This window comes from Tinamus guttatus, unplaced genomic scaffold, assembly GCF_059628265.1.
Source record: "Tinamus guttatus ecotype Peru unplaced genomic scaffold, ASM5962826v1 Tinamus_guttatus_pri_ptg000100l, whole genome shotgun sequence".
NCBI classification, from domain to species: Eukaryota; Metazoa; Chordata; class Aves; order Tinamiformes; family Tinamidae; genus Tinamus; species Tinamus guttatus.
In genome coordinates this window covers 236700-249559 of record NW_028288634.1, presented here as the reverse complement: position 1 = coordinate 249559, position 12860 = coordinate 236700, and the positions used below count along the sequence as shown (strand labels likewise).

The 12860-nt window shown below is 49.2% G+C and overlaps 1 protein-coding gene across 1 annotated transcript; it reads right to left on the bottom strand.

Annotated features, from left to right (window-relative positions):
* Positions 1-582: 582 nt before the first annotated feature.
* Positions 583-11673, bottom strand: LOC148595425 (uncharacterized). Its single transcript, XM_088520837.1, has 2 exons — positions 10654-11673; positions 583-777 (listed from the first exon to the last, which is right to left on the bottom strand). The coding sequence occupies exons 1-2, from the start codon at positions 11671-11673 to the stop codon at positions 583-585; spliced, it is 1215 nt and encodes a 404-aa protein (XP_088376963.1).
* Positions 11674-12860: the final 1187 nt, after the last annotated feature.

Here is a 12860-nt window from a genome sequence, read left to right as displayed (position 1 = left end):
TGTGGCTATGACTCCTCTGTCGTCAAGTAAAGCTTTACAGTGTTTGCTAGTAACCAACGAGGACCTTTGGTCGAGCCACAAATGGAGGGACCATCCAGAATTGTCGGTCAGCTGCTGTTGTAAATTTGCACGCTCTAACATCTCTTTTACAAGTGACAAACCCATACCAATTGGGGTAGGGTTTATGCCATGATATAGGGTATAGTTTCTAATTAACAATTGATTGGTAAACACAGGTGGCTTATACACAGCCTCTAATAACAACTACATTGCAAGCACACGTATTAAACACAGTCTGGTTATAACTTTCATTACTTAGCACACGTATTTACATGTTGTTCTAGAACACATGCATCCTTTCTCTACATAAGCTAATATGGTTTTATTATTACTCTGCGGATTAATCCCAAAATGGCACACGCCCTCTTTGGTATCAAAGGAAACATTGCTCGCCTTAAGGGCATCATCTTTGGGGCTGGGTGTGGGGGCGGCTAGAGCACAGATAAACCTTCTCAATGGTGACATCCGCCAGGGTCAGTACATGAGCGATAACTGCGCTGAGGACCTGGTCATGGGTGAAGGTCACAGGTCTCCACGACTTGGGGCTGGCTTGCCCCCTGACCCTCTGGGACAAAGATCAGGTTCCTTCTCCAGGTCCACAGGGCCGGGGTCAAATGGATCATCACTCGGAGGGTCAGCCACCCACTCATACGGTAGTGCCAATGGCGGTGGTGTTTCTTTCTGGTCAGTCTTATCATTCTGAGGGGCTCCCGCCACCTTCAGGGTAAGCATAATCTGCCTCCCGGTGGTCACATGTTTTACTGCGACTGCATCACCATCTGCCATTGCCTCCTTAAGGCGCTTTCCGAGATCTTCCCACACCTCTCACGGGAATGTGCCTTCTTTCGGAAAGGTAGGCACCTTCTCCCAGATCCATTCTAACAGAGTTACTAAGTCTTTCCCGGAGACTTCCTGGTTCTGCTTGCACATCATGCGCCGCAGCACATCCAGGCTGCGCTTCTGCTCTTGAGACATAGAGTTCCCCATCGTGTCCTTAGCTGCTTGCTTTCTGTCCAGCAGTAAGGCAATTGTGGTGCACCGACTTCCTTTCAGCCCTTGTTCAGTCGAGCTACGCCACCAATACGGCAAATGCGTCTGTCACCTATTCAAGTCCCTGTTTGGGTGCCATTTGTGGTGTATTGAAGGCACGGACTCCGGTATAATGAACCAAAGACCTTTATTAAGCATCAGATAAAACTTATATATCTTACTGTCCCGGATACAATACCTTATTTGAAAAAGCACACGTAGTGCAGTTGCTAAATAAGCCAATAGTCTAACTAATTACACGCAAGATTATCCAATCAGCTATGGATTCGTGGCCTTGCAGATGCCAGTAATCAACTGGCTCCGTGCCATCTCCAACTACTCTCTGAAGTAAGTTTCGCATGGGAACAGCGAAGGGAGGACCAGTATGCACTGGTCCTTCAAGGTCATGGGAGAGTGCTGTTCAGTCTCAAGCTATACTGTCTGCCACATTCCCCTTGTGATCATCAGAGCTCCTTTTCTAAGTTTACTGCATTTTTGTCTTCCTAATGTAAAATTTACATTAAACTACTCAAAAGGAGAGACAACAGTAGAAATTATGAAAATTGCTTTATCCCCTTGAATCAAAGCAATTTGAAATATTATCCATTTGAGATGAACATAACTCACTGGTCCATGCATATTATGTGTCTCCTGCTATACCAGGCTCATAATGGGTGCAAAACTGTTAGACCCTCTATTTAGAGTGCCTAAGATATAATTTCAGTTCCCTAGATCCATTTGTTCAACCCGTAGTGTCCAGCAAGGTGATGACTGTCACAAAGAGATGGGCTGATGACAGCCAATAGTACAAGCCCAGGAATACAAGCCTTGTGAGCTCTGTGTGATCTGTCGATGTTCACCACTTGGTATCTACTTGCTGATATGTCTTCTGCATTCCTCTTCATTCGCAGAGGTACAGTTTTGCTCTATAACCAAAGGTTATTTAACATTAGCAGCTCACACTGATAACTCTGGATGGCTTCAGTTCAGTCTCTGTGCCTATCAAGATAATACATCTGAAATACTAAAATGCCCACATACTCAGTAGCACTCTTTCTTCATCTCTTAGATGCTAAATAGTCATATAACTAATCATATCTTGTATTTATCTTCCATCTTGTATTACTCCAGTATTAGCCCAGTACAGAAACAATGAAATCAGTGGACTCCACTAGCATAAAACTGTCAGAAGGCAGTAGAAGGCTGAATTCAATCGATTGATGATAGCAGCTCAGCCCCATGGGAATGATAATGGTTGCTCCAGCATCACTCAGAGGAAAATGAGTCTGGATTTATTGAATGAAAGATATCATTTGCATCTGCATCGCTCTATTCCCATTAAACATCATATAATAATATAACCACTATCTATTCATATTTTACCATGTGCTGATGAATATACAAATCTCTCCAGTGCAGCTACATTTAATTTTGAAGTTGAATATTACACATGCAAAAAGCTTTGAATCTACACCAAACATGCATTCTCAACTTCACCTTTGGATCTATATACTCAGTTTTCAGGTTAGGTACCTAACTAGGATATACAAAGCCTCCATCTAGGTGCAAAAAAAATGCACGGAAGGAAGTTACTGCCCCTTTAAAGTTCTAAACAATCTGAGGAACCTAAGAAGTACATGTTTGAGTATGTGTATCCAATATATGAGCAGCTGATGTCAAGAATTCATATAGCACAAGAAACAGTTACTGTATACATTGCAAAGAAAGCAAAAACTACACCTCTTTCCTTCAGGTTCAAAAGCACAGGCCTACCACTCCTGACTTAAAAGATTTTTAGATGGTCTTGGAAGTTCCTTTAAATACTCCTTGCAGACAGCCACTAAAAGGCAGTGTTGCACTCATTAGATTCTCCTATTTTATCTTGTCCTAATTCCCTGCCCTCATCACCATTGCACCTACTTGCACTGGAAAAATCTTCCAAGGGCACTCTAAGCAATATGACTAACTTCTGCCATGCATGGTACATTATTTTACCCTCTCTCACCATATACAAGAGAAGATACACAGGATCATTAAAACAGAAACAAACCATTTCAGGGGTAACACACATAGATATCTATCTCTTCCTCATGTAAAGACGTGGGAAACTGAGAAACCATGAGAAACTGTGGGAAACTGTGGGAACAGTGAAAGTTAGGAGTGAGAAACAGTGAAAGTTAGGAATAACAGAGTAGCAGATAGAGAAACCTAAAACACAGGTTAGATGTGCCGGTCTCTGGTTGGTTACCTGTTGTCTGGTAGCAGGATTGGACCCAGATAGCAATAGAGTCAAGGAATTGGCTGGAGGCAGGGGGAGGGAGCGTGTGGACAGCGCGTGGACAGTGCATGCTCACATACTCGGAGAATATAAAAGTTTGGTCTGATGCTCAATAAAATGGCTTCTGGTCCTAAACCTTAAGCTCCTGCTCTTTCAATGCTCCCACATAAAGGATAAAGGAAATATAATTGTTTTGCTTTACACTTGTCAATGGCTAAGCACTAATGCAAATTGAGTTGGCATACAAAGCAAAAAGTAATCATATAACTACAAGAAACAATAATAATAGTATTTTTATCTTTAAAATGCTTTTCCAAAAGAGTCTTGGCACATTACTACTAATAAAAAAAATAATAATGCACTCAGCAGTGACATAAGGTAAAGCAAAAACATTCATTATAAAGGACTAATTTACAAAGATTAGCTTTCAGACTCCCTCTACAACACCAACACAACTCCAGAGTGTTTTTCTTGGCAGACAGAAGCCCCATGGACAGAAGCCATAAAAGGAGAGAGCTGCACAGCTCTTCTTCCGCCCAGGACATACCCTTGTTCTCAGGAACAAGGCCAACTAGCTTATTAAGGAGCACAGCACATATCCATGGATGAGAATGGCAAGGGAGTAACCTGTAGGTATTTAATTACTAGTAATGCGATATAAAGGAGAGAGGTGAAAATAAACTTTTACTGGAAAGGCAAAAAAAAAAAGCACTGCATTTCATAATGACTGGAGAGAAGTCTCAATCTAAACTTGGACTGGGTCATGACACTTGGGAAAATATTTCTCTCATTTATTTGAGGCCAACTTTTAAGGAAGAGACTGCACACCACTGTTAAAGCATTCATTCCTACCTAACTTTAGTGCTATTGCGTGCAATTTGCAAAAGTTTAGATAAGCAAGTGATGCTGATTATTCCCAAACTTAGGAGAACATATTTGCAATTAAAATCAATAGCTTCCCCATTTCAAAATGAGAGCTTTCCAAGCAATTAGTGCTTTGGAAGTAAAAGACACTTCCCTTTTTTCACAGAATCACATAATGGTTGAGGTTGGAAGGGACCTCTAGAGATCATCTAATCCAAGTCCCCTGCTCAAGCAGGGACACCTAGAGCATGTGGCACAGGGTGGCATCCAGATGGGTTTTGAAGATCTCCAGAGAAGGAGACTCCACAACCTCTCAGGGCAGCCTGTTCCAGGGCTCCGTCACCCTCACAGGAAAGAAGTTCTTCCTCACATGGAGATGAAACTTCCTGTGTTTCAATCTGTACCCATTACCCCTTGTCCTGCCACTGGCCACTACTGAGAAGAGTTTGGCCCCATCCTCCCTACATCCTCCCTTCAGTTATTTGTGCATGTTGATCAGATCCTCTCTCAATCTTCTCTTCTCCAGGTTAAACAGGCCTCACTCGCTTAGTCTTTCCTCACAATTTAGCTGCTCCAGTCCCTTAATCATCTTTGTACTGCGGAGCCCAGAACTGCACACAATACTCCAGGTGCGGCCTCACCAGAGTTGAGTAGAGGGAGAGGATCCCCTCCCTAAACCTGCTGGCAACACTCCTCCTGATGCAGGCCAGGAGCCCATTGGCCTTCTTGGTCATGAGGGCACACTGCTGACTCATGGTTAACTTGTTGTCAACCAGGACTCCCAAATCCCACTCCGCGGAGCTGCTTTCCAGCAGGTCAACCCCTAGTCTGTACTGGTGACTAGGGTTATTCCTCCCCAGGTGCAGGACGCTGCACTTGTCCTTGTTGAACTTCAGGAGGTTTCTCTCTGCCCAACTCTCCAACCTGTCCAGGTCCCTCTGAATGGCAGCACAGATTTCTGGAGTGTCGGCCACTCCACCCAGTTTGGTATCATCTGAAAACTTGCTGAGGGTGCACTCTGTGCCCTCATCCAAGTCATTGATGAACAAGTTCAACAGCACTGGGCCCAGTACTGACCCCTGCGGGATGCCACTAGTCACAGGCCTCCAACTAGACTTGGCCCCATTTATCACAACCCTCTGAGCTCTGCCATCCAGCCAGATGGCAGAAATATCTTAGAAGAGGAATATATTATCTTGGACTTCCTCAAGAATCTCGGCTGCAGGCCCTTTTGTGTGCAATGACACAATATCTTATAAGGATACGGATATGGATACCAAGGCTTTTGACATTGTCCCTCACAGTGTCCCTCACAACATCCTCCTGGGCAAGGTCCGGAAGTGTGGGATAGATGAGTGGACAGTGAGGTGGATTAGGAACTGGCTGGCTGGCAGAGCTCAGAGGGTGGTGATCAGCATTGCAGAGTCTACTTGGAGGCCTGTAGCTAGCGGTGTCCCCCAGGGGTCAGTCCTTGGTCCAGTCCTGTTCAATTTATTCATCAATGACCTGGATGAAGGCACAGAGTGCTCCCTCAGCAAGTTTGCTGATGATACCAAACTGGGAGGAGTAGCTGATACCCCAGAGGGACCTGGACAGACTGGACAACTGGGCGGTGAAAAAACTTCATGAAATTCAACAAGGCCAAGTGCAAGGTCCTGCACCTGGGGAGAAATAACTCCAGACACCAGTACAGGCTCGGGACCGACCTTCTGGAGGCCAACTCTGCAAAGAAAGACCTGGACGTCATGGTGGACGACAAGTTGACCATGAGGCAGCAGTGTGCCCTCGTGGCCAAGAAGGCCAATGGAACCTGGGGTGCATTAAGAAGAGTGTCTGCAGCAGGTCGAGGGAGGTGATCCTGCCCCTCTACTCAGCCCTGGTGAGGCCGCATCTGGAGTATTGTGTCCAGTGCTGAGCCCCACAGTACAAGAGGGATGTGGAGCTGCTGGAGAGAGTCCAGCGCAGGGCTACAAGGATGATCAGGGGCCTGGAACATCTGCCCTATGAGGAGAGGCTGAGGGAGCTGGGCCTGTTTAGTCTAGAGAAGAGAAGGCTGAGAGGGGCCCTAATCAGTGTCTATAAGCACCTCAAGGGAGGCAGTGAGGAGGGTGATGCTGGCCTCTTTTCAGTGGTGGCCACTGACAGAACTAGAGGAAATGGCCACAAACTGAAGCACCAAAAGTTCCACAGGAACTTGAGGAAAAAAATCTTAAAAGTGAGGGTGACAGAGCACTTGAACAGGTTGCCCAGAGAGGTTGTAGAGTCTCCTTCTCTGGAGATCTTCAAATCCCGCTTGGATGCATTCCTGTGCCACGTGCTCTAGGTGACCCTGCATGTGCAGGGGGATTAGAGTAGATGACCTCTAGAGGTCCCTTCCAACCTTAAGCATTCTATGATTCTATGATTCTATGGATAATGTGGCCAGGGGTCTTCTTCCCTAAATGACCACCAGAAGACCGCCAGGACCTTCTCGCAAGTGCAGAAAGGATTGCTGACACTGCAAGATGAGATCATGCCTGAGGGAAGAAGATAAGGAGATAGGATACCTAAACAAGTATTAGGTGGAACCCTGTATGTCTCTCTGTATAAACAGCCGTTAGAAATACCGATCCGATGGGCTGGATTTGGGCTTTGTCCCTGTTCCGGATGGGCTCAGGATTCGGCAATAATCACACCAGAACGAGGTGACTACATCGAGCATTTATTCAGGTGAAAGCACATGAAAGAAGCAAAGTATGGATAACTACTCAGAAGGTGATACCTGCCGGCAGGATACTGGACCCGAACATCCTCTCGAGCTGGCAGATCAGAGAGAGAGAGTTGCTGACTGGCTCCCACGGAGACAGTGTAGGATTGAGAGTTAGGAGTTTAGGAGTTAGGAGTCTACATCTACCTACAATGATGGCAAAGCTGTTGTTGTAGCATTGCTTTATTTTGCTAGCCAGCTTCCCAGTTTGCGTAGCGCGGTCCTTCTCAATGCTGACTTTTGCCAGGGTCAGTATGTAGGTGATGATTGCGCAGAGGCCTTGGTCATGGGTGAAGTTCACAGGTCTCTATCACGCTCGAAGCTGTCGCTTTTTCTCTGTGGCCGCGTCCCACACGATTTTTTTCAGATCTCGGTGGGGAGGACTGCATTGTCTCTGCCTCTCAATATACCTGCAACGACACTCTGCACCCACATCTGGGCCTGGGTGCAACTAAGAGCGAGGGACACATTATTTTGTTCAATTCCCAGTGCTTGCAGCACACCTAATGATCTCTGCATGGGGTCGCTGGCCCTTCCGTGCCCCTCATACTGGACCTTGGATGTCGCTTCATTCTTGTATTCATAGAATCATAGAATGCTTAAGGTTGAAAGGGACCTCTAGAGGTCATCTAGTCCAACCCCCCTGCACATGCAGGGTCACCTAGAGCACGTGGCACAGGACTGCGTCCAAGCGGGTTTTGAAGATCTCCAGAGAAGGAGACTCCACAACCTCTCTGGGCAGCCTGTTCCAGTGCTCTGGCACCCTCACTGTCAAAAAAATTTTCCTCAACTTCCTGTAGAACTTTTGGTGCTTCAGTTTGTGGCCATTTCCTCTAGTTCTGTCAGTGGCCACCACTGAAAAGAAACCAGCACCATCCTCTTCACTGCCTCCCTTGAGGTACTTATAGACACTGATTGGATCCCTCTCAGCCTTCTCTTCTCCAGGCTGAACAGGCCCAGCTCCCTCAGCCTCTCCTCATAGGGCAGATGTTCTAGGCCCCTGATCAGCCTTGTGGCCCTGCGCTGGACTCTCTCCAGCAGCTCCACATCCCTCTTGTACTGTGGAGCCCAGCACTGGACACAATACTCCAGATGCAGCCTCACCAGGGTTGAGTAGAGGGGCAGGATCACCTCCCTCAACCTGCTGGAGACACTCTTCTTAATGCACCCCAGGTTCCATTGGCCTTCTTGGCCTGAAGAGCACACTGCTGCCTCCTGGTCAACTTGTCATCCACCATGACACACAGATCCCTCTCTGCAGAGCTGCTCTCCAGAAGGTCGGTCCCCAGCCTGTACTGGTGTCTGGGGTTATTCCTCCCCAGGTGCAGGACCTTGCACTTGGCCTTGTTGAATTTCATGAGGTTTTTTCACCGCCCAGTTGTCCAGTCTGTCCAGGTCCCTCTGGATAGCAGCGCAGCCCTCTGGGGTATCGGCTACTCCTCCCAGTTTGGTTTAATCAGCAAACTTGCTGAGGGAGCACTCTGTGCCTTCATCCAGGTCATTGATGAATAAATTGAACAGGAACGGACCAAGGACTGACCCCTGGGGGACCCCGCTAGCCACAGGCCTCCAACTAGACTCTGCCCCAATGATCACCACCCTCTGAGCTCTGTCAGCCAGCCAGTTCCTAATCCACCTCACTGTCCACTCATCTATCCCACACTTCCAGAGCTTGCCCAGGAGGATGTTGAGAGGGATAGTGTCAAAAGCCTTGGTGAAGTCGAGATAGACAACATCCACCGCTCTCCCCTCATCTATCCAGCCGGTCATTCCATCATAGAAGGCTATCAGATTAGTCAAGCAAGATTTCCCCTTGGTGAATCCATGCTGACTACTCTTGAGCACCTTCTTATCCTCCATGTGCCCGGAGACAACGGCCAGTATGAGTCGTTCCATCACTTTTCCGGGAAGGGAGGTGAGGCTGACTGGCCTGTAGTTGCCTGGGTCCTCCTTCTTGCCTTTTTTGAAGACTGGCGTGACATTGGTCTTCTTCCAGTCATCCGGCACCTCCCCCGTTCTCCAGGATCTTTCAAAGATGATGGAGAGCGGCTTAGCGATGACCTCTGCAAGCTCCCGCAGCACTCTGGGGTGCATCCCATCAGGGCCCATGGATTTGTGGGTATCGAGTTTCTTTAGGTGCTCTCTGACCCAATCTTCCTCTACCCAGGGCGAGTCTTCCTCTCTCCAGGCTTCTTCTCTTGTCCCTAGGGCCTGGGGCTCTAAAGGGCTGCCCTTGGCAAACACCAAAGCAAAGAAGGCATTCAGCAACTCTGCTTTTTCTGTGTTATTCGTAACCAGGGGGCCCATCTTGTTCGCCAGCTGACCCACATTTTCCCTGATCTTCCTTTTGCTGTTAATGTATTTGAAGAAGTTTTTCTTGTTATTTTTAACGTCCCTTGCCAGATTGTGTTCCAACCGCGCCTTAGCTTTCCTTGTCGCATCTCTGCATTCCCTGACTACGTTCCTGTATTTCTCCCAGGGGATTCCACATTCTGTATACCGCTGCTTTCTGCTTGAGCATTGCCACAAGCTCCCTGCTCATCCACACAGGTCTTCTGCCCCCTCTGCCTGACTTCCTACACACAGGGATGCACTGTTGCTGGGCGTGGAGGAAGTGCCGCTTGAAAACTAACCAGCTCTCTTGGGCCCCCCTTCCCTCTAGAGCTCTAGCCCACGGGAATCTTCTGAGGAGGTCCCTGAAGAGGCTAAAGTTGGCCCTCCTGAAGTCCATCGTTGCAAGGCTACTTACAGCCCTGCCGCCTCCTCGTTGAATCCTGAACTCCACCAACTCATGGTCACTGCAGCCGAGGCTACCCCCCACCTTAACATCTCCTACAAGTCCCTCTCTATTTGATTGCACGAGGTCCAGTAGCCCACCTCTCCTCGTTGGCTCCTCCACAACCTGCGTCAAAAAGTTATCCTCGACCCTCTGCAGTAACCTACAGGACTGTTTGTGCCTGGCTGTGTTGTCCTTCCAGTTGATGTCGGGGTAGTTGAAGTCCCCCATGAGAACCAGGGCCTGTGACCAGGAGGCAATATCCAGCTGCCTATAGAAGGCCTCATCAACTTCCTCGTCTTGGTCAGGTGGCCTGTAGCAGATAACCCACCACAGTGTCTCCCACATTAGCCTGCCCTCTAATCCTTACCCACAAGCTCTCAATTCGCTCATCCTCCACCCCCAGGTTGAGTTCCATGCATTCCAGTTGCTCTCTCACATAAAGAGCAACCCCACCACCTCGCCTTCCCAGCCTGTCCTTCCTAAAGAGCACATAGCCTTCCATGGCAGCGCTCCAGTCGTGTGAGCTATCCCACCACGTCTCTGTGATTCCAATGAGATCATGATGCTGGGACTGCACACAGATCTCCAGTTCATCCTGCTTATTCCCCAAGCTACGCGCAATGGTGTACAGGCATTTCAGGGAAGTAACCGAGCCCGCAGGTTTCCCAGGAGGGGTGAAAGAGGACCCTCCGTGAACATTTCCTATCCTCACTTCCCCACTAGCATACTCCCGCTGGAAGCCATCTGACCTAGGCTGCATGGTACTGTTCACCGTGTCTGTGTGACACTCCCCTTCTCCCTTCTTGCCTAGTTTAAAGCCCTCCTAACCAGCTTGGCCAGCCTTTTGGCAAAGGGACATGTGCCCCTCTTGCTAAGATGGGTCCCATCATTTCCCACTAGCTGGTGGTTATAAAAAAGAGCCCCATGGTCATAGAAGCCAAAACCCTGTTGCCAAGCCCAGCGGCGCAGCCAGTTGTTAATCTGCCATATCCGCCTTCTCCTCCTTGAATCCCTTCCCCTCGTTGGTAGGACAGAGGAGAACACTACCTGGGCTCCCGTACCTTTGATGGCCTTCCCTAGGGCTCTGAAGTCTTGCTTGATATCCCTCAGTTTCCCAATGGCATCATTAGTGCCCACATGAAACAGTACTAGGGGGTAATAGTCAGACTCCTGAACAAGCCTTGGGAGCCTTTCTGTGACATCCTTTATTCGGGCCCCTGGCAAGCAGCAGACCTCTCTGGATGAGGGGTCCGGTCTACATATCGGTGCCTCCGTGCCCTGTAGCATGGAGTCACCCACGACGATCACCCGCCGCTTCTTCCGGGTGCTCCTTTTCTCTTTAGGGGGAGCAGCCTTGCAGCATGGACCAGACTGCCTCTCTGGAGAGAGCCCCCTAGACGGGCCTTGGTTCAAGGTCTCCTCTATCTGATCCCCAAGTTCCAGGGCCTCGTACCTGTTGGATGTGGTCACAGGTGGAGGTGAGGTGGGCCGTGGAAGGGTTCTTCTGCCACCTTGAGTGGGGACCTGTTTCCATTGTTGATCGTCCCTTGATACTGTTAATTCTGCTCCCTCTGCTCTATGGCAAGAGGGTACTGGATTTACAGACTGAATCAGGGGGTTCTCTGAGTGGCTTTCCTGGGAAGACTGCAGAACGCAGCTCCACCAGTCTATTTCTTTTTCACATTCCCTGATGGCCCTCAGCCGTTCTACCTCCTCCTTTAGCTCCGCCACCAGGCTGAGCAGGTCATCCACCAGCTCACACCTAAGGCAGGCTGTGTTTTTGCTATTCCCCGGGAACATGAAGAGGCTCAGGCATTCCACACAGCCAGAAACCTGCACCACTGCATGTTTCTGTGGCGCTTCGGTCTGTGTTGCCACAGTCTTCCTGGTGGAAACTCTCTGCCGCGTGGAGACCATGGCTTCACCTGATCTCCCGCTGCTGGAAGAGTCTGGGGAGAGGATTCTTTTCCACACCTGGGAGGAGACTCCCTGACCCCTGCCTGCACAAACTGACGCGCCACACACTGTTCGCCGCACTCCCGATCGCTCACGCTCCCTGGGGGCAGCTTTTGAATTCCCGCCTGCCCTGCTGGCTCCGCCCCCGCTGAGTCAGAGCCGCCTCTGGCCGGGAGCTCAGCACTGCCCGCACGGGGGTCAGCGCTGGGGTTGCCTCTCGCTCTGTTGTTCGCTTCTAGACAAGGAGCTCCGGGACGAGCGTCCACTCCAGAGTCCTTCCCTTCGAGATCATTCTATTCTATACTGAAGTTATGTCCGTAGGCTCTCTGCAAGGATACAAGTCAGAGTACGGCTCTCAATCCTCCTCCTCCCCTGGAACATCTGGTCCACTCGCGGGTGGAAGGCGGGGGGGTGGAAGGCAGGGAGGGCGGGTTTGCCTTAATTTTCGAGAAGTCCTCCCCCGGGATCCCATTCAAGTATTCCTCTATGGTTTAATACCAACCCTTCCCTAGCAGGGAAGAGGCTAGAGTTCACTCCAGATTCATATGCTACAGTCGAGGTGGCTACTGCACGATTCACATGGGGTATCCCTCTCATCAGGGTAAGACGTGTCCACTCTTTGGTCAACCCTCTATTGTTGAGCACCCTGATTGATTGGATCACCTGGACCTTCCCTGATCACAGCACCCCAGCAGCTTCAAGAGTCCGGTGTATGGCTTGATGGCAGTCAGTCACAAGTTTTCCCTTGACAGGCTGGTCACTCAAACCCCAAACAGGGATTACTTCCCCCTTGCACTTTTCTGGGTTCCCGTGCAGTATTGTGACCTCCGCTCCCATGTCCACCAAGGCACGAACCGTTTGTCTAATTTGTTCTGAACAATAAATGGCACATGTAACGAATGGTCGATCGTCTCGGCGAGCAATGTTACATTGGAACCCTTCGGACACTGGAGCTTGGCCACCCCTCTATTCTTGTTTCGGGCGTCCAAGCCCCTCCTGAGGGGGAGAAACTGTCTCCAGCTTCTCCTTCGGTGTGAATCTTAACACTGTCTGCTCTAAATCCTCCACAGGTGCAACACCTGTGATCTATCAGCCTTGGACATTATTCCTGAGTGCTGCTTCACCGCCTGGACCGCATGGACATTATA

What these genes read in the sequence shown, in the direction of transcription:
- LOC148595425 (XM_088520837.1), bottom strand. Translation starts at nt 11,673, where the DNA reads ATGGTCTCCACGCGGCAGAGAGTTTCCACCAGGAAGACTGTGGCAACA. An exon ending in TTTTTTATAACCACCAGCTA is followed by an intron (nt 778 to 10,653) that starts GTGGGAAATGAT and finishes CTTACCCTGAAG; the next exon opens with GTGGCGGGAGCCCCTCAGAA.